The following is a 22,429-nucleotide window of genomic DNA, read 5'->3' as shown; positions in this document are numbered from 1 at the left end:
TCTTTTTACTCTTTTGGTAAAGTCTTTAGATAAGCGTAAGAGTTTGATTTTTTTTTTAATTTTTATTGAGCTTCAAGTGAATGTTTACAAACGAGTTTGATTTTTTTTTAAATTTTTATTGCGCTTCAAGTGAATGTTTACAAACAAGTCAGTCTGTCACATATAAGTTTATATACACCTTACTCCATACTCCCACTTTCTCGCCCCCTGAGTCAGCCCTTCCAGTCTCTCCTTTCATGACAATTTTGCCAGCTTCCAACCCTCTTTACCCTCCCATCCCCGCTCCAGACAGGAGATGCCAACACAGTCTCAAGTGTCCACCTGATCAAGTATCCTCAGATATTTTTGGTTACTCCAAGGTTGGGAAGATATTCTCCATGTTTTCTTCTAGAAGCTTTGCAGTTTTTACTTTTCCATTTAGGTCAATGATCCATCATGAATTATTTTCTGTGTATGGTGTCAGGTATCCATAAGGATAGCCAATTCCAATATCATCTACTGAACAGCCTTTCTCCAGTGAATTGCTTGGGGGCTCTGTTGAAAATCATTTGACCATGTATATGTGGGTGTATTTCTGTTCCACTGATCTATTTACATAATATACTTTTGCTAATACTACACTGTCTGGAAGCTTTTTAGTAGATTTTAAAGTCAGAGAGAGTAAGCCCTCCAACATTGTTCTTCTTTTTCAAGATTGCTTTGACTATTCTAGGTTAATGGTTCAATTTTAAAAGCAACTATAAATGGAGATTACCAAAGAACTGGATAAAAGCTTAGAAATTATGTAATTGGTACAATCACTTATATTTTAGGTCATATAACTGAGTTACCAAGAAGGAGAGTTGATCAAGATTACATAACTAGAGGCTTCCAGGTTGACTGGATGTTGTGAGGAAGGGAAATGGTGGAAAAGGGTATGCAAAGTTGACTGGCTAAATAATGGTATTTTGGAAAAACGAGAAAATCAAAACAGGAAGCCTGTTTTACTGGGAGAAGAAGCCAAGTTCACATTTAAGTAGGGTTTCAGATGTTTTGCTAGACACGAGAAAGACTGTTGTTAAGGGAATACATGTACAAGGGCCCTTTTCAGTTTGGTAAATGAAAAGAAGCATCCTGTTTCTGGAGCATAATGAGTGAGGGGAAAAGTGGCCAGATATGAGCTTAGAGAAATAGGCAAGGGCCAGATCATGCAAGGCCTTATAGGCTAAGTTAAGCAGGCTTTAAGCATGGAAATGACATGATCACATATGCCACTGATCTAACTTGAAGTTCTACCAGTTTAAAAAAAAAAAAAAAGCCCTCTCCCCAGGAGTGTTTGCTGAAAACAATTAAGGCAGCTATTTTAACTTTGTGGCTTCCTGAGGCCACAGATAACAGTTGGGGCAAGCAATAGACTAATCAGAAGGCTTAAAAGGAAAGGCTGGGGAATGAGAAGTCTCTGGGATCTGAAAAGCTCTGACATTCCTGGGAATTTAGAAGTCCATGTGCATGTAAGGGCTATGAGTGTGCTCATGAAAGCCATGAGAAAGCCTTAAGGATCTGAGTAAGTTGGATGTGAACACTAGGGCAGAACTGTCAGCCTGAGTAAGTGTTGAAGACATACCCCAATACACACACAGAGCCCCTCAGGTTTAGTAGTTCTAGGAGTTAAAAGACGTCTGTGGCCAATCATTAGCTGACTACTAAGCTAACTGAGTAGACTCTAGTGGCCACACATGACAAAGATTACAGACCTTACAGAATTAGTTCAGAAAAGTCAACAAATAAAAAACAATAACAAACAGCAACAACAAAAACCCTGGGAGAAGGAGAATCTTAGTTCCAGAAGTGCTACATTATATTATCTAAAATATCCAGTTTTTTTTTTTTTAAAAAAAAGTACGAAAGCATGCAAAAAAAAACAAGAAAATATGACCGATTCACAGGAAAAAAATAAATTAATAGAAACTGTCCCTGAGGAAGCTAAGACATTGGAATTACTAGACAAGAACTTAAATAAACTGTTTTAAGTATGCTCAAAGAGGTGAATGAAACCATGGGCAAATAACTGATAGAAATCAGGAAAATGATGTATGAAAAAAATGAGAATATCTATAAAAGCTAAAAGCTATAAAGAGGAATCAAGCAGAAATCCTGGAACTGAAAAGTATGATACTGAAATGAAAAATTCCCTAGAGGTTTTCAGTAGCAGATTTGAGCAGGCAAAAGAAAGAATCAGTGAACTTGAAGATAGGTCAATTGAGATTACCCAGTGTGAGGAACAAAAAGAATGAAGAAAAATGAATAGAACCTAAAAGACCTGAGGGACACCATCATATGCATAACAGGAGTCCCAGAAGGAGATGAGAGGAAGGAAGGCCAAAAGAAAAAATATTTGAAGAAATAATGAACGAAAATTTCTCAAATTAGATGAAAATCATGAACATATACATCTAAGAAGTTCAACGAATTCCAAGCAGAATAAACTTAAAGAGATCCACATCAAGACTGGTCATAGTAAAGCTGTCAAAAACCAGACAAAGAGAATTCCTGAGGGAATCAAGAGGGAAGTGACTCATCTCGTACAAGGGATCCCCAATATGATTAACAGCTGATCGTTATCAGAAACCTTGGAGACTAGAGGGCAATAGGACAATATTCAAAGTGTTGAAAGAAAAACACTCTCAATAAAGAATTCTATATGACAAGATGCTCAACGTCATTAGTCATTTGGCAAATGCAAATTAAAATCACACTGAGATATCACTTCATACCTGCAAGGTTGGCTATAATAAAAAAGACAAACGTTTTAAAGGACATGGAGAAATTGGAACCCTCATACACTGGTAGTAGGAATGTAAAATGGCATAACCACTGTGTAAAACAGTTTGGCAGTTCCTCAAAAAGTTAAACATAGAGTTACCATATGGCTCAGCACTTCAGTTCCTAGATGTACCCAAGAGAGATGAAAATATATGCTCAAATACTTGTACATGAATGAATGTTCACAGCAGTGTTATATATAATAGACCCAAAGTGGAAACACCCTAAACGCCCATCAAATGATAAACAAAATGTGGTATATCCATATGATAATTATTCAGCCATAAAAATAAATGAAGTATTGATTCATGATATAACATGAATGAACCTTTAAATCATTATGCTAAGTGAAGGAAGCCAGACACAAAAGGCCATACATAATATGATTTGATTTATATGAAATGTGCAGGACAGGCAAATCCATAGAGACAGAAAGTAGATTAATGGTTGCTGTGGGTTGGGGGGAGGGGAGAATGAGTGATTCCTAATGGGTTTGGGGTTTCTTTTGGAGGTGATGAAATTGTTCTGGAATTATAGTGAATGTATTAAAAACCACTGAGTTATATACTTTAAAATGGTGAATTTTATGGTATGTGAATTATTTCTCATGAAAAAATCAAAATCTATAAGGTTTATAAATACTTTTGTATGTAAGTACTTTTGTTCTGGATATTATGGCAATAAGCACACCCAGACTATTCAAAATGTCTGTCAGAGATAGACGGTGATTGTCATGGATTGAATTATGTCCCCCCAAAAATGATTTTATGTTAAAAGGATTAGGGTAGGATTGTAACACCACCCTTATCAGGTCACATCCCTGATTCAATGTAAAGGCAGTTTTCCCTGGGGTGTGGCCTGCACTGCTTTTTATCTCTCAAGAGATAAAAGGAAAGGAAAGCAAGCAAAGGGTTGGGGACCTCATACCACCAAGAAAGCACCACCGGAAGCAGAGCGCATCCCTGCGCCTGAGAAACTCCTTGACTAGGGGAAGATTGAGGACAAGGACCTTCCTCCAGAGCTGAGAGAGAGAGAAAACCTTCCCCTGGAGCCGATGCCCTGAATTTGGGCTTGTAACCTACTAGACTGTGAGAAAATACATTTCTCTTTGCTAAAGCCATCCACTTGTGGTATTTCTGTTATGGCAGCACTAGATGACTAAGACAGTGAACATCCTAAAGACTGTTTCCAGCATTCTCCTTCCCTTCTCATCTGCTTTTCCTGGTTAAGGATCACTGTCTTCCATCCTTGGCTCTTTGAAACTATCCTGATTTTGCTCACAGTATTTCTAGTAAGATTCCAACCATATTTCCTGGATTAGTCTGAGTCTGAACCCCACTTTCTGATCTTCTAGCATTAAGCCAGCTTGCTTCTTTTTGTTGTTGCCAAGTCTTAGTCACCATTAAAACTCATCCTTATAAAGAAACTAGATTTGAGACACAGAAAAATCTACTTTTATGGCTCAAACTAGAGACAACACAGGTTCTAACCAGGTTGTGTCAAAATTAATCAAATCCTTCCCGTAACTTTTTGACTACAAATGGTAGTGTAAGAGCTGTTGAGTTGCATGGGCTCATGGTGCAATTTTAGGTGTCCCACTAGTAAGCAATAATGCCAAAAAGAAAACAGAATAGACATTCCACCAGAAACACATGAAGAATTGTGGTGAAAATGGAGGAACACTGTTCTTCCCTTGTTGTAAATTTCAGCTTTCTGTATCAGTTATTCTTGTGTGTGTGTGTGGTAAAATATGTATAAAAAAATTTGCCATGTCAACCACTTTTACGTGTACAATTCAGTGACATTGATTAAACAGTTGTTCTTAATGATAGACTTCTTGCACTTTAAATTCAGTTATTGTAAGAAGCCTGTTGGTTTTTTGTAGTTCTCTTAAGAATTTCTGGCATTACAGTGAGTTTTCAAATATAATTTAGCACTTCTATAGTCTATTTATTTGAAAAGATTGGAAGTCAATAAATAATTGGGAAGATTGGATGGGAGACAGGAGGAAAATTTTGTTTTCCATGATGTGGGGAGCTTTGTACAGGGAGGGTTGAATGTAGAGAGTTGAAGAACAGACAATTGAGGTGAAAAGTCCTGAATGAGGCAGTAGGGGAGGGGCTTAATCAAGGACACTGGCAGAGAAAAGGGGTTACTGCAAAAAAGAGACACCTCCTTAGAGACAGAGAAGACAGGTGCTTGGGCATGGAGAAAGAGGCTCTGAAACGGGCAAAAGGAACATCAGGAAGCTATAGTTAGCTTATATCATGAACTGGTAGGTTCTCAGTTAACTTTTCATTCAGGGTATATGACTGTGTGCTAAAATGCTACAAAATATCAAAGCACACCATCTTAGAGCATTCTTTCTCTTTGATTTTCATTTAGAATTTTAGGACCTTAAGAGCTCATGCAAAGTCACTTAAAAATCAAAACAACACAAGCATTCTGCTCATCCAGAAGGGTCTCAATGTTTAATTATTTCACTAGAATATTTTCATTATTTTTATAATCCCACTTCTGCTAAATGATGACAATATAATTTTCAATTTTTAGAAGAATTCTTCTATACTCTCTGGTCTCCTCATAATCTGAAAGAGATGTAGGCTGATAGCCATGTTCTAGATCCCACTCTCAGCTCCAGAAAGTACTCTCAGGAGTGCCACAGCACCATCACATTTAGATTCCAACAGATCATGTCACCTCCACTTGACTGATTCTATTTGAAGGAAATTTTCAAATAAGTCATTGAGAAGATTGTAACTGGTCATTTTCTTGCCAGTGCAGACCAGCTGTTACTCCATTAAGTGAAATTCTGATTGAAAAAGCTCCTTATCTGAATAGTAAATCAGTATTTTCAAACAGGATTGCAACTAGTGATGAACTGCAATAGTTGAATTGGATCTGAGTTTACTTCAGAGTTACGTGTGGGTTTGTTGGTAAAAAAAAAAAAATTGTGTTTAGTTGGAATTTTACTGTGTTCCAAGGGTAGAGGAGAAGCCTATCAAACCAACATTTGTAGATGAGAACCATACTCAGGTTGAAAGAACCCTTAAAGTCATCTGCTCTAACCTGTTTCTGAAGGTACGGACCTCTTCTAATGCCTTTCTGCCAAACGGCAGTTCACCCTCTACACAAACATCCCCTATTGGCAAGGGTTCACCTCCAAGGTTGTTTGTTATAATACTGTAAACTGAAAACTTTTGCCCTATGGATTCTCCCTTTGGTTTAGTTCTGTCTTCTCATGGGGCCACACAGAACAAATCTAAGGTCTCTTTAGTGTGTCAGTTTTCTAGAGGCTAAAAGAATTCAAGAAGAGTTTTCTAGTATCTATATTCACCTAGCTGGCAAATAGACTTAAACGTTATTTTGGGGAATCACCCTTGTTAAGTTTGCTTTCTAGATAGTGAGAGAACAATTCATCTACTCCTGAGTGATATTTCAATCTTTAACTGTTACAGGAAATTCTTAGCTTTCCATGTGCCACGAAGTTTAAAATAAACTAAGTTTGCAATACATCATGCTAAATACATCAAATTATTTAAATGTTTTTATTATGACATTGACATAAGTGAAAGAAATGACAAAATTAGTATTAATAATAAAACATTTTGAAAGAAAAAGTTACACAATTCGGCCAATAGCTATAAAATGGCTTTAGGCCCGGCTTATAACACCAAGAATTCTGATCAGACTATAGTGAGACAACATTGAACATCTCATTAACAAAAATATTGGCACCAGCCGCAACATATTTTGTTTTCACTTACAAGGAATATTGTACTTAAAACAATTGTGTACTGCAATTCTAACACACTAGGTGTTAACCCCAGAAGCTTTGAAGCTACTAGGAATTCCCATATTTTTTAATGCACGAAATCTAACTACTTTTCCTATTATTGGAATCACATTTCCAGTTCTCAAGTCTATCTCCCCCTCACACATGCAGTACGTTACCATACGGCAGAGAGCACTCCAGCATCCCCGTTTGACTACCGGCATGGTTGTGATTACCTCAAGAGTAAAAGACTCTGGCATCTTACAAGGTTAAGCTTTATGCTAATCTTGGAGCTTCTGCTCTAACTCTCATCTCCTAGAAACAAAATAAAGCATTCTGAGGACCTATTCCAGGAATAATTTTTTATAATGCATAGGAAAATAAAGCATTTCATATAAGCATGTCTAAAAATCCAGGAGGTGTTCTGATTAACACTCCCTGAATCCCACCTGCTGTTGTTTTAAAAACAAAATGACATCTCAAAACATATCATCCGCAAATTCTTACTAGGAATTTATATTCTTCACCTGGAAGTTCATGATTCCAGGCTTCACCTCTGAACTGGTGAGGACAGTAGTGAAGAGGCTGACATCCAATATTAGCTGACAGCAGCTCAAGATAGCTTAGGCAGAAATTATGACATGCTTACGTGAATTTAATACTTAACAAGAACACACTTGTACTACAAAGAGGGGAATTAGAATACCAAAATTCACAGAGAGCAAAATACTGGCATTTCCACAAAGGTTTCTTACTATAATTTATGGTAAAAAGTGCCATTTAAGACTGCTAGAATCGGCAGCTCTGCGAGAGTTCAAAGTATTTTTTTAATGAGGAGGGAATTGAAATTTGAATCTGATTTCCCTTCCTACCATGGTTCCAGTAGACAAATATTCCTATGGAATTAAGTCTACTAAATAGCAAGTTAAAGGCCACCAAACAACTAAATTGAACAATTCTTGTTTTTCCCTCTTTGGCAGATTGAAAGGAAACCATGGACTGCTCCCCATGCCCTTATCATCTCAGCACAGGACACTCCCTTTCAAGGTACAGAAACCTAGTAGCAGGTTTGGGCAAGCTACAATTCAAATACCATCATCAAGAAGTTACTTTGATAAGAGAAGAAAACACCAACGAACATTGAGAATACCCTAGACAGGCATCATGAAAAACAGGCACTGTTAAGAATTTGCTACTAACTGTGCCAAATACGGGCTATTATAGCTGCTCTGATCCTGAAACTCCATTTACACTAATATAAACTAGAACTGCATTTGTATCTGTCTGTATGTATATGTGTTTGTGTGTATGTATGCATGTAAATAAAATTTTCATGCAGTGATCTCAAAGCTTTGAGGACACAGGCCATTAGCCTAAATTCAAGGCTTGCCTGTATAGAAGTATTGACATGCACCAACTCTGCTGAAGGGCAGGAGAATGAAAAAGACCATGGCACGAAATTTTAAACAATTTTAGGTTTAATTACATAATGCACCTGTAGATGTTCTAGCATAAACACAACTGTAAAAATCTACATCCTATTTTAGGGTATTTTCCCACCTCCCTTAAAAGCTGTACAATTATAAAAAAATGTGACTCTCAAGCAAAATAAATTTTTTTTTTTTTTTTTTTTTTGCAACATACAAATAAGTTAAACGATTCAGAAGGTCTTGAGCCATTAAGTTCCCCAACGACTGTGTTCTGGACGCCCGTAAGCATGACATGCAGCTCCTGGTCTATGACCAGAACTTAATAAATACAGATCAAACAAAACCCCGACACACTTAGATTTCTTTAGAAACTGATGAAAGTCAAGAAAATATATAGTTAGGGTTAACAACTCCATTCTCAACTTACATCATCCAGTGGCAAAAAGAACAAGGCAGGTTATTTAGTCCTTAGTGCATTTTCCAGCTTGTACCGGTTTGGCAAAAACCACAAATGTAGTTCTTTTAGAAATGTTTTTTTCTTATTCAAAATGTCTAAGAAGCTTAATTAAATGATTTGTATTCATCTAATAATCTGTTATGCCCTCTCATATAGCTTATGTATAGGATAGGCATATCTTAAAGTTACTAAAATAAAAAGAACATCTTCACTAACTGAAATCACAATGTGCCAGAATTCTTTTACAGCATTTCCTAGAGTCAAAGTGGTTTAAGTATAAAATGGATAGGAAAAAAAAAAAAATTGAGCTTACCGGACCAAAATGAGGGGAAAATCTACTTATGGGGTCCTATTCTAAACAACTTCTGAGAAAGTCTGTATAAATAAAAACATGATGAATGTACAATCTAGTTATATACCAAGCTCACTATGTTTTGGCTTATAATTACTGACTGCCTGCTGGGGAACGACTATCTTCAATGTATTTTACATAGTTACTTAGCAATTCTTGGCATTCAAAAAAACATTAAATGATAACTTAGACTGAAGTATCCTGAAAACAAATTAAGTATACACAACACAACAACCCAGTTTAGGTACACTGATATCATTTTGAGCCTTGTCTTTCAGGATTGGTATAAAAATAATAAAGAAAATCAGCAATTAGCTTGCTGCTTCAAAGGTAGGTTTACAGGCAGGAACAGTGGATGAAATAGGCATGAATTTTATTCTAAGGAAATTTTATAATGGATCATACTAAGCAGGCAATGGCTAGGTAGATTATAGCAGATACACAGTCTTGGCATTCTCTGCTCCTTGGAGAATGTTAATCCAAAAGGAACTTCACTCTCTCTCTCGACTTTTTGTAATTAAATGATGTTCATAATTTTGTATCAGCTGCAATGCAATTATTTGCCATATTTCTTTTTATATTGTCAATTAATGATTTCAAAGGATTTTTATTTCTTCTAATGCTTATCTTATATGTATATATATATACACACACACATTTAAAGAAGATCTGGGTCTTTGAATACTTTTTCAAAATTAACCAGATTCTATACCTGTGAAGCAACGCCTTAAGTTATGGACCTGTTCCAGTGTCGGTGAAGAGCTGAGTTCACAACTTTTCCTGAATATTAAACTTGTAGATTCATTAGGTTCTTTACAGTTGTATGGAAGAGCAAACTAGTTAATGGTTAACATCTTTTATGTCTACAAACAAAAGCTGAAAAGGCATTCCTTATGACAAAGGAAATTCCATCAATTCCACTTAAAGATAATTAAATTTTCCCACCATTTTAATTCTAAGTAACAATGTAAAGTTCCACATTTTCCTTAATATATGTACTTTATGCAAATGTGTATTTGGGGATGGGTTATACCAACCAAAAAGTGAATAGGACAGTTTGTAACATCCTTTAATAATTTGTTTAAAAATCTTTTTTCCCCACAACTTCTTTAACATTTGAAGTTCTTGATTCTTTGCCAGGAAACTTTTTTTTTAAATTGCTTATCAGTAGATTTGACTTTATTTTATATGAAATTCCCCTTTATCCTCTATTTGCAACCTTGTCCACCTGGAAGGGGATGTGTTAAAGAAACCCACATACCTCAATATATCAGGGTATTCTCGAAAGTTTCTCTGTCATCATTTTGCAGTAATGTGCCAACAACAGAATATGTTTTCAACTAAACACAATTTCATCAGCAGAAGTCTAGAAAACCAAAGTGTATGTTTTCAGTCTGAGTCCTTTTCACATATAAAACCAACCAAACCCAGTGTTGAATTTTCACAAAGCAAAAGATTTTTTCTTTTCACATATATTTCATTTTAATTCAAAGTTTTTGCTTTGTGAAAATTTGCCTAGCTTTTAAGTCTTTACAACAGTGGCAAACTAAATATTCTGAATACTAAATTATATCTCCCCTTAATACATTTGTTGTAGACTGGAGTTTGTACTGGGGTCTAACTTGTAAAGGAAGTTTAAAGTACTAAAGGCCTATATTATATAGCACCTATTGCAACTTAAATCCATGGTTAGTGCTGTTAACAAGGCTCCAATATGGTCTAAACTCCAGAAGAACTGCTGCTTTCCTATACTTTCTCCAGTTCTTAATGGCCATATATATTTGGACACAGAACATTTACTTTTTTCTAAATATTCTATTTTTAAAAAACTTCTCAAAGCATTTAAATCGAGTATTTCAGTGAACATAGACTCTCTGAGGGACTAACTCTAAACCCTAAGCATGAGAACTGTTTAATTGTTCAAAATGTTATCACCTATAATCAACCTATTGGCTTAATAATTTGTAAGAATCAGCTGCTTGGACTGCATTCTTGGTAGATGAACCACAGCTAATCTGTTTCATCAGAATGTATGGTTAGAAGGGATATGCTATCAAGTTTACGCTTACTCAAGTTTTATAAATATCAGGCAGTGAGAGTGGTATTGTAACCCTTAAGCCAGTGGGACATTTGCTAAATGGAGTATTTAGTCTTTACTATGATAAAAATTACCTTCGTCAGAGGGATAAAAAGAATTCCTTATTTCCTATCAGGCATCCTGTTGAAATAAATGACCTACCCATTTGGTACTTCTGATCATCTGCTTAACTGAGAAGTAGAACTAACAGGTGGAAGCAGGAGCTGGTGTGTCTAGAGGTAGAGACAGGGCACATGAGAGAGTTTCCACGCTGTAGTGGTTTTACCTGGCTGCAGGACCAAAATAGCAGAGGGAAACGGGGTGGCAGGAAAGCCACCTGGACATCCTAATAACTTACCTTTCACTAGCAGGAATTCATCGAATGCCTGCCTGCTTTAGATAAAAAGGCCAAAATTCTTGACTGACTTTCAAATAAATGAAATAAACCTACCTAAAAAGAGGAAAGGAGGCTTTGTACTTGACTATGGCTCCTTACATAGCTGTTTTACGGTCTGTGAATGTAAGCCCTTCCCTCCCTTCCAACAGAACACTGTGTCTCACAATAAAAATCACAACTTGCTTGGAACCACATGCTATTGGTGCATCCTACTTTTAGGTTGCTTTCATTATTTTATTTTTTATACAGATACATACATAACTGGAATCAAAGCAAAAATATTAATGGGCAGGTACTACAGAACTAAAGTGAAACAAAACAAAACAAACGAAAGAACCAACATCAACTGAAAACAACAGCTATAAAGTTTCAAAGCCAAAAGATAAGATTTAGGGGCAACACCTGTTGAAGAAGGTAATGAAGGAATATAAAGTTTCTAGAGAGGTATTTATAATGCAAGTCTAACACCAGCTTTTTAATAATAAAAATGAGAAGTGCTTTAGTATACACTGACTAGCACATATAATGCTTAATTTGGAAAAGAAAAATTAATGAAGTTCCTTGGGCCAGCAGCAGATACGGTGTGTCCATTGCCGGCAACAGACACAGCACTGGAACAGAGAAACCCAAATCCCAGGGCAAAAGTATTCACAGAAGTAATGGCTAAAGGTTTCAGAATTTGACAGTCAAGGTTTAATCACAAGTGCTATACTTTATACAATGTTATGGCTCTGCCTGAAATTTTACAGCTGTAACAGAAACTGAATAAAACAAAGTTCATGTTTTAGTGTCAATCACATGTTAGATATTTAGTTACAACCCCCCTTTTTCTTGAATCAAAAGGTTTTATCTTTCTTTGAAGTGTTGAGATGTTTGGAATGGACGTCGTGCCTTATATTTAATAACATTGGCGGTTCTCATTCAACTCTATGTTGGTCATGCGACTGTTGATGAATTTTAATAGAAGTCTAATGGCCAAAGGCCAAAACTACATTCAAAACCTGCGAATATATCCAGGCAGATAGAAAATTCCAACACACACACACACACATACACACATACATGCTAAAACTCAAACTAAAAATCTCCCAAAGGAACTGCTTTGTTTGTAGACTTCAATTTGAAGTAGATACTAAGGGCAAGAATAGACCAGTTAAAATTCACCTGAAAATCCCTTCCCCAACGTCAAATGTGCTAAAACATCACTGTCAGCTCAGCATCTCTTCATGTATGTTATGTATAAATGTATTTCTTTCAAAATGACATTCCAGATATTTAAACATAAGTGGCCAGAAAACAAGGATTATACATTATCTGCAAAGTTTACAGTCTACCTGGACCTTAAGAAAGACCACACTGATTTCACTAATAAATCTCCATTAGACACAGCATATCAAAGGCCACCTCATCACCAATGCATAAAGCTGTTTTTAAAAATTTGTTGTTAGCACAATCTGGTTGTCAAAGCTTCATTACACATTTTACTATATAAATACTTTTCAGATGATTTTTTTAAAAAAAAAACAAGAAACTCCGCTAAAACAGAAACTTAGGTTAGAGTTCTTTATGATGGTACTTTCTCGGTCTCTTCTTTATTAAGTGTGGTTATCTCCAATAGTAAACAAGTTGATTTCACGAAGGCAGTTACTAAGTGATTTATGTATGATGTTATCTACAATTTGCAAACTGCAACAATACAGACTTGAACTTTTTAAACAGTCTGTTAATCATCATCTATGCCATGAATGTTTAAATATAATATATATTTAATATGAAAAAGCTAAAGCACAAGTGCTTTCTCCCACCCTAAATTCTGTTTTGGGCCCTCACGGATTTGGAATGCATTCTTATCCAACCCTTTTTCACAAAGTCAGGAGAGCTCAGGAAATATAAAGTCAAAAATATACAAATCTTTTGTTGTTATTACAATAAGATTTTTTTTTTCCATGAATGAAATTACCAAGGACCATGAACTTGGAAAAAGAAAATCAAAAGGAATTTACAGCAATTATTTATCTTCAAAGTTCAAAACTGGTCACTTCACAGAAAGACTTCAGGGTTTGTGGAAATTTTTCTTCTAAAAAGTCATTCTGTAGTGGAGTTTTCTAGGAAAAATAAAACAACTTTCAATAACTGGCCCACTGGTGTGAGAGCTACCGTGGAATAAATTAGCACAAAAATGGAAAAAAAGTTTTATAACTGTTCACTGTTACAGACATAATCGACAAGGTCAGTCACTCTCAAAAGCTCATCTTCTTCCTCTTCTGGTGCCCCTGCCTCCTGCCCACCACTTGTCCCATTGGGAGCCAGGCTTACACTGACTGTGCTGTTGTCCTTGGGGGTCTGAGACTTCTCAGCTGATTTGCCAATCAAGTTCTCAATTGCTTTGCCAGGGCTCTGTCCATTGGTAGAAGGTAAATCCACTAAGCTATAGTCCAATGGGCTCCCCACCTTGCCTACATTTTCAAAGTCCTCTTCCTCATCACTTTCTATCCGGTAGGGCTTCTTGGTGCTCTCTGGTTCTGAGGGCAAGGCCCTGGGCTGGCTCTCACGGGCAGGCTGATCTGCATCTCCGTGAGCATTGTCACAATTTTCCTCCTCATCAGTCTCAATCCGGTGTAGCCGCTTCCGGGATCGTTTGCCTTCATCGTCCTCCTCCTCATCTGCTTCTGAATACTCATCTGTGCTCCGGCCCCTCTTCCGAACGGACCGCTTTGATTCTTTAGCTAGCTCATCATCTTCTGAGTTCTTGGACATATAGCTCTCTAGAATAAACAGCACATTTAAGCCATTGGCAGAATTAACCATAAACAGATTTAAAGTAATTCTCCTTTTGCTGCCCATATCCACCCCACTTCCTGCTTCTACACTTTCTCATATATAAATACCTCTGTTTAATAATTTGGCCTATTTCATTCCTCTCAGTCCCACAATAATGCCCAATATGATTCACAGTATCCTTTACCTATGATTTTAGGAAAGAGCAGAATCAGATTTCTTCCAGAAGAAATTTCTTCTGGAAGAAATATGATGATCCTTGAATTAAATGAAGATAGGCTGGTCACAAACTAAGAAACTCCTTCCCACTAGCCCTACAAATTAAGGAATCATATAAACATACTGATAAGGAAACATTAAAACTGGGCACCCAACTCTGGACATCTGAAACACTGTGCCAGCTCTCAGTGTTTGTGGCTTTCTTCTTTGTCTTTACTTATATATCTTGGGTGATCTCACCAGTCTCGTGGCATCGTATACCATATATATGCTGCTGAATCCCAGATTTGTTCTTAGGCCACCCCTAAATTCTACACTTATGGATCCAACTCAACATCTACACTTGGATATCTAAACAGGCACCTCAAACCTAATGTGTCTATAAAACTGAGCTCCTAATCTTCCCCCTCAAACCTGCATCCTTCTGGTCTCTACCATCTTAGTTATTAACAACTCCATTTTTCTAATGGCTCAGTTAACCTTGACCTGTCAACCTTGACCTGTTTCTTTCTCCCATCCAACCTGACAGTAAATCCTTTGGGTCTACTTTCAAAATATATTCAAAATCAGACTACTTTTCATCCCTTTACTGCTACAGCCCAATCTCTCACCTGGATTATTTCAGGAGCTTCCCCACTAGCTTTTGCCCTTGACCCATTCAATCTATTCAAAACACAGATAGCACAGCAAGTTAAAATGTTAAGTTAGATCATATCACCCTTTGCTTAAAACCCTCATCTCACACAGAATAAAATCCAACGTCTATATAATGGCCTGATTTGTGCTGTCCAAAATGGTAGCCACTAGTCATGTGGCTGTTTAAAACACAAATTAAAACCAAAAAAAAACTTAGTTCTTCATTCACACTAGCCACATTTCAAGTGCGCAATAGCCACATGAAGTTAGTGGCTATTGTATCAAACAGAACAGATGAAGAACATGTCCATCACTGCTGAAAGTTCAACTGGACACTGCCACTTCTCATCAGGAAATGGCAACTGTATTCTGTAAAGGACTAGACAGTAAATATTTTAGGTTTCGGAGGCCAAACTGTAGCATGAAAGCAGCTATAGATAATATGCAAATGAACGAATGTGGATGTATTCCAATACAACTTTATTTACAAAAATAGGTGGGCTGTAGTTTGCTGACTGCCGCTTAATATCATCTGGCCCCTCTGATCTCTTTGCCCTCATCTCATACTATTCTTCCCTTCACTCATTCTGCTCTAACCACCCTGGCCTCCCTTCTATTCCTTGAACATGCCAGGCACAAGCTTGCCTTACGGCCTTCACATCTGCTGTTCCATTTGCCTGTGTCACTCTTCTTTAAGATAACTGCATGGCTCACACTCAACATTTCCTTCAGGTCTTCAGTCAAATGTTGTTCCTAGTGAGGCATTTCATACTACCCCATCTGAAATTCCAACTGGTCCCCAGTCTTCATTTTCTCCTTTATCTTTCTCTACTGCATTTCTCCATCTAACATATATTTGACTTACTATTGTCTCTCTTCCTCCAGCTAAAAGTTATATGAAACAGGAAATGTTTCTGGCTATTTTATTCACTGTTATAACAATTCCCAGAATAAACCTGGTTAAAGAAATACTTGTATTTAATAGCTGAATTAATAGATTTATGTTTGTCTTTATGACACATAAAGACAAATACACACTCAACCAGATGTTCACCACCTTCTTTAGCCTTCCGCATCCAAACATTTCTTTCCCTTACTTCCCTGGCTTGGGCTGAGAACTTAAGTGACAAGGATCTATGAAAGCAAACAATCTTCAAAACAGATCATAAATAATGAAGAATTAAATATATGAAAAAGAAAGGGGAGAAGGTGAGGGTGGGATAATTTAAAACAAACTCAAGAAGAGCTCTAGATTAACTAAAAAAGACTACGTTGATGGCAGAAATTCCTATTTTAGCGTGTTTCTTGCACTTCTGGTGTGGGACACAGCTCAAGCTATAAAGAGATGAAACCGTTACCAACTAAGCTCACAGGCAACGTGGAGAGAGACAGTAGATACCTTTATCGGAATTGTTTAGCTATTCAGGCATAGGAATTTATTTCAAAATTGGGGCCATGAATAATAAAGGTAAAAAGAAAAGAGCAGGAGAACTCTTGCTCAGATCATAAGCTTCATCTTCTGAGACTTCTAGTTTGAGCAAAGAGTTTACTTATTATAATGGAGACCTTAAAAATTCGTATCTTACCAAGTATCATTTATTTCCACTCTAAGTAGTGACCAGGCACAGAATAAGGAGTTTTGTCTCAAAATTATTACTGATTACATTTGATTTTTAAGAAATAGTACAGAATCACAATCCTCAGTTCACTTTTTAAGTTCTATTTTTGCCTCGTTCGAACTACTGTAAACAGGAGATCTATTCCTTACCTTCACTCTCTGAGCTGGAAAGCCTGCGCTTGTGAACTCGCCTTATTTCTTTGCCACGTCGTAAACTCTTTTGGGAACCATCACTTTCTGAATCTTCTTTGTAGTTAATTTGTCTTTTCTGGTTCCTCCTTGACCGCCTTCGCCGAGTTTCTATAAAATCATCACTGAAATCATCACTAAAATCACTTTCTGCTGAAAAAGAAAGGAAAAAGAAGTACAAAGTTTAAGTCTATTAAGTAGAAGTGTGGCCAAGTGAGGTTATAAAAATGTAAAACACACCCCCCCCCCCCATGCCATCAAGTCTATTCTGACTCCTAGCGACCCTGTAGGACAGAGCAGAACTGCCCCCAAAAATGTAAAGCTGCTATGAACAGTTTAGTCATAAAAATTTTTAAATGAACAATAACTTCATTAGTCTCTTTCTTTTTAATTAATATGAGTAACTTACAGGAGTCTTTCATGACAAACCTCATAAATGTATGCTATTAATAGTCAATCCTCAAGATTAAAAAATGTTTTATATTTTTTAAAAATAATCCTTAATAGCATTCAACCTAGAGCTACCAGGTCAGCACTAGAGCTGCCACAGCTGTCCTTTGTGGTGGACAGACACTATTCTGTCTCCTGACAATCTGCTAGTCCTACTTGTAGCTAGAGTCATACCTTCATAATGTACTGCTGAGGTTAAACCCTCTAGCCATAGAAAACTGAAGAGCTTGTTCCAAAGTACAGAATTGGAGGTTTTTTGATTTTCCCTAGGTGGAATGAAAATATGCTAAATATAGCACACAGGGTTACTTACACTCTCAGAGTGTTGCTAGATAGCACTGCTCTTGCTGTGCCTGATCAATAAAGGGCTCACTCAGTTCTTTGCGTCAGAGCTCTTCTTCAAGAGTGCTAACAAATTCCACTGAACTGTCACATCCCGTCTTGTTCTTTAATGCATTTCACATTTCAAAATGACTAGTCAACAGTTTGAACGGGTGCCCTCTGGCCAAATCTGGAAATAACTGAGCCTAAATAGTGATGGTAATGGATTTTATCCATTGACTAAATCAAGAATCTATGAGCACATACTGATAAATAAGTAGAAAGATACAGAAAGAGGGGAAAGCTCTTCTTTACAGTAGACCACCAAGTAATAAATATTTTAAAAATGACGGAGTTAGACAATCATTAATGGATGTTAAAACTAGTGGGTAAGACATGTGATAAGGAGCAGGATATTTATATAGTCTCAAAGTATCATCCTACAAATTTCCTTATTATTTGCAAAGGGAAAGATAGTACAGTGAAGGGCCCTGGAAGACACAAAATTACTTCTGTGATATTCTAGTCAAAGATGCATAACATGAATCTAATCATGAGGAAACACAAAAACTGGAGTTGAGGTACATTCTACAAAATAATTATTCTATGTTCTTCAAAAATATCAAATCAAGAATGATGAAGTTTGAGGAATATTCCAGAGTAAAGGAGAATAAAGAGACATAAATAAATGCAATATGTAATCCTGGATTAGATCCTGGACTAGGAAAAAAAATTAGGCATAAAGAACAATATTGGGATACGATGAAATCTGAATGTATACTGTTGACTTGATAATAGTACTATATCAATGTTGCATTTTCTGATTTTAATAAGTATACTGTGCTTATGTAAGAGAATGTCCTTGTTTTTAGGAAATAAAGGGGCATGATGTCTCCGACTTACCAAAAAGTTTAGAAAAAAAATAAATAAACAAAAGAAATTGCAAGACAGGCCAGAGTCATGGATGTAATACTTACGTCTGTGGTAATTTTCTAATAAGATGACAGCTACCTCTTTGCCAATTCCATAAAACACTCATATGTGTTCTTTTAGCTATTGTATCCTATTTATTCAGCTAATAAGGATAAGCATAAACTATGATAACCTCAACTACTGCTTATTTATAAAAACCACTGGCTCACTGATGGTGGTCTAATTATTAGAGATGATTGGTGATCCTTCTTTATCCAATAGCTGGGCATCTCGGAAAAAACGTTCTCAGCTTACTGAGAATGACTCCCAAGAAATACCATAAAGTCTAGGCATGGAAATACTTGGCACCAAAAGGATTTAACACAATCCGAAATGAATTTGGTATGAAGTTAACACATCCATTTATGTGTATTTTCTGAATATGCTTTATCTGAGAAATTTAGTTACTGGTAGGTCATAAGAATAGAACTGAAAACATTTTATCAGAAAACTTACATATTACAATTGAATGGAATTTTAAGAATTCTTAACTCCAGAAGTCTTAAGAATTGAGTTGGTGTGATGCAGATGTAAGTTATTTTTACCTGAGTCTCTACTATTCTCTTCAGATTCCTCCTCTTCATCATCATCAGAGTACTTTTTCTTTGGGGTCTTTCTCCGCAAACGCCTGCTTTGCCTCATTGGCCGGGAGGGGTGTCGCCTCAGTCTACGGCTACAGAAGTCAGTGTCACTGTCATCGTTAGATGGTGGATCTTCTTCACTTTCATCTGGGTTGTCATCAGATACAACAAACTCATCTTGAGATCTGTCCAAGAGAAACCAGGTGAATTACCATGGTGCACTTGGAACCATGAATCCATCTTTGAGAGATCTGAGTTCAAGTTATAGCAAGTCCAGTGAATCAGTAAGTAATGGTTAGTGCAACATATCTGGGTAATTGCATCAATTTCCCTGTTTATAAAATGGAGAAATGTTTTGCTGCCTACCTTTTTCTTAAGGGGTGTTATGCAGATGGATTGATGCTGACTGTTGTACATAAATTACTCTGGCCTCTTGGTATGTTCCCCAAGTACCTTAAAATTAACATGTCCAGAAATGAATTCATTATTTCCCAACCTGCTCCTCTCTTTCGTGTTCCTCAGTAACTTAAACCAAGAACCTGGTATTTATCCTAATTTCATTTCCCACATCTAATCAATTACTAATTCCACCTGAGTCTCTCTCTTAAAAAAACGATACCCTCAGAGCAGATTCCTTTCTCCTCTTCAGGCTCTCATCTCCTACCCAAACAATTACAACAACTTCCCAAATGGCCTAATGTCTGGTCACAATTCCCCTCAATATTTCCTTCAAATGAATGCCAGGACAAATCTTTCTGAAACATAAATCTCACATTAGTCTGATGTTTAAAACCCTCTGGTGGTTTTTCATTAGCTTCAGGATAAAGTTCAAACTCCTATGCATGAGGAACAAAACACTCTATGATCAAATTCCTTTAAAAAAAAAATCTCTTACCTTTACCTCCAGCAGGGCACTTTCTAATTCATCCATAAATTCTTGCTATCCTGAGCCACAAGGAATTTACCAAATATTCTATGATGCTTTTTGCCTTGCTGCCTTGGAAACAGGAATTCTCTGCTTGGAATGTCTTCTTTCCTCATCCTGCCTCTAATCCAAAACTCATTGATGTGCCCAGTTATTCATTCTTCAAATTTCAGATCAAGCTTAATTCCACTGTGAGACTTTCCTGGATCTCCCTGGATTGAGCCAACTCTCCTCTGTACTGTGATTTACGCTTTACTATGTATTTTTTTTTTTTATATTTTAGTAATAATCATGCAACATGGCTCTTTTTGGTCTATATGACGGTTCCTTCCACTAAACAGTCTGAGAGAAGCAACTTTGCAGTATTGTTTCAATGCCTGATCTGTAGGCAAGCTTTGCCTAATCTCCCAGATGGGATTACGTGCCCCACCCCAATCTCCATGGATCACTGGAGAATAGTTGTGAATCTAAATACTTGTCTATTTCTCACACTTCACTGGGAACCCCTCAGGAACATGGATGGTGTGTTAACTTTGTAGCTCAGAAAGTGGCACAAAGCAACATAAAAAGGCTCTGAATAAGTGAAAGTTCAATTACAGTTAATCTCATTTAAATACAATTTTGAGTATTAAACAACTAACCACAAACCTACTTTCTGTTTGAATCTAAAAAGGACCAAGATCAGCATTCTTAAATCTGCTTTAAATATCCTGAAAATAAACAATAGTTCTCTTGTGCATATGCCACAAAAGCCCCATCACAACACGGCCAAGCCTCTCTCTGCTAGTCCTGTATACGGCTGCATCTAGGGAACAGGGTCTACTGGTAGACCACCTACCCATCACTGATCTTAAATTCATCCTCACTCTCTTCTTCGTCCAGGTTGCTGTCACTGTCTAGATCATTCAGTCGCCGGCGTTTCTTCCGTCGGGCAGCAGCAGCCCTCTGGGGTCGTTTATTTTCTTTTCTTTCTTCCTCCAAAATAGTAGAGATGTCTTTCCCACGGTGACCTGTGATGGTGGAGATATCTTTTCCTCGGCCAACTCCTGAGTTAGAGAGAGAAAGAAACTGTACATTTATTAAATGCTTCCCTTTCATTTCTAGAGACTGTCGTTATTCTCTGCTTAAGAGCACTTCCTTTGATTTCTCAGTTTTCTTCCCACATATATGCAGTCTTCTCACAATTCAGCTGATAGGCTTCTCATCAAGAGAGTTTTAGCGCTCATTTATCCTACTGAAAAGAAGTTCACTATGTAGAGAATCTCTTCTTTTTTTATGGAGGTTATTCACACACCATAATATTCACCCTTGTGAAGTGTACGATCCAGAGATTTTTAGTATATTCACAAGTTCTGCAACTATCACTACTAATTCTAGAACATCCTCATCACTCCAAAAAGAAACTCCATACCCATTAGGAGTCACTCAAGAATGTCTTCTTGAAAACTGTCTTTTGGACACGGCTTTAGAAAGAGGTATTTTTTTTTTTACTATTTGCAGTTCAGAAAAAAACAAGAATTCAACAACAAAGATGTAAACAAGACACACATCTAGTGACTTCTTCAGGCGCGCTACAACCTACTTATTATTAATCCTTCCTAGAGTGCCTATAATAACTAAATAGAAACCACATGCCACACATCGGAACACTGGTAATCGGCTATAAAAACCAAAAAAAACCAAACCCACTGCCATTGAGTCAATTCCAACTCATAGCGACCCTACAGGACAGAGTAGAACTGCCCCATAGAGTTTCCAAGGAGCGCCTGGCGGATCTGAACTGCCAATCGCTTGGTTAGCAGCCGTAGCACTTAACCACTACGCCACCAGGGTTTCCACTTTGTACATTACTGATCTAAAAATCGTAGAGAACAGGAAAATTTCACTTGATATCTATTTGGAACCAGAAGAAAATTTTTATGGGGGAACATTTATATTTTATATCAGACCATAAAACAAAACCACTTTTAATATAATTAGTAAGATCTGAGCTATAGGCAAAGATTATTTTCACAGATTATTTTGGTTGGAGACAATTAATATTAACAGTGCTTGTGATGTACAAAGGGGAGGGGAATACAAAACCTATGGTCACTGCCCTAATCAGGGCCTACACCTTGCTGGCAAAGTTATATGAAGAAAAGAGAATGATAAACACATACCTCCTCCATCAGCTTCTTTGATATCATCTTCTATAGCTTCATCAATTGCTTCATCAAACTCATCAAATCTAAAATATATATAACATTCATGTTACAGCCTGTCCTGACATATGGGTTAGGAGGGCCTCGATACAAAAGAGCTCTCTGCCACTTCTGAACTGTGTGGCTTGACCACATCACCCCACTCTTCTTAATGTCAATTTCTTCTTTTGTAAAATAGAGATTTGTAAATCAGTACCTAGTTCATAAGCTGTTGTTTGCTTTTCTAAAGATCATCTATACTAGTGG

The 22,429-nt window shown here is 36.9% G+C and overlaps 1 protein-coding gene across 3 annotated transcripts in view; it reads right to left on the bottom strand.

The window, feature by feature from the left end:
* Nucleotides 1-6,362: 6,362 nt before the first annotated feature.
* RSF1 (remodeling and spacing factor 1) overlaps nt 6,363-22,429 on the bottom strand; it is a 180,348-nt gene continuing 164,281 nt past the window's right edge. For 2 of the 3 annotated variants that reach the window (XM_049889723.1, XM_049889725.1), the window contains exons 12-16: nt 22,142-22,209; nt 20,818-21,025; nt 19,019-19,239; nt 16,692-16,883; nt 6,363-14,055 (exon numbers count right to left, since the gene is read on the bottom strand). In XM_049889723.1, coding sequence (XP_049745680.1) covers nt 13,484-14,055; nt 16,692-16,883; nt 19,019-19,239; nt 20,818-21,025; nt 22,142-22,209 — 1,261 coding nt within the window. In that variant the 3' untranslated portion in view covers nt 6,363-13,483. The remainder of the gene's footprint in view (nt 14,056-16,691; nt 16,884-19,018; nt 19,240-20,817; nt 21,026-22,141; nt 22,210-22,429) is intronic. The other variant, XM_049889724.1, reaches the window with a different exon arrangement.

Source organism: Elephas maximus, chromosome 7 (genome assembly GCF_024166365.1).
Source record: "Elephas maximus indicus isolate mEleMax1 chromosome 7, mEleMax1 primary haplotype, whole genome shotgun sequence".
NCBI classification, from domain to species: domain Eukaryota; kingdom Metazoa; phylum Chordata; class Mammalia; order Proboscidea; family Elephantidae; genus Elephas; species Elephas maximus.
The sequence above is the reverse complement of the archived record's forward strand: the minus strand, read 5'-3'. Positions and strand labels throughout refer to the sequence as shown.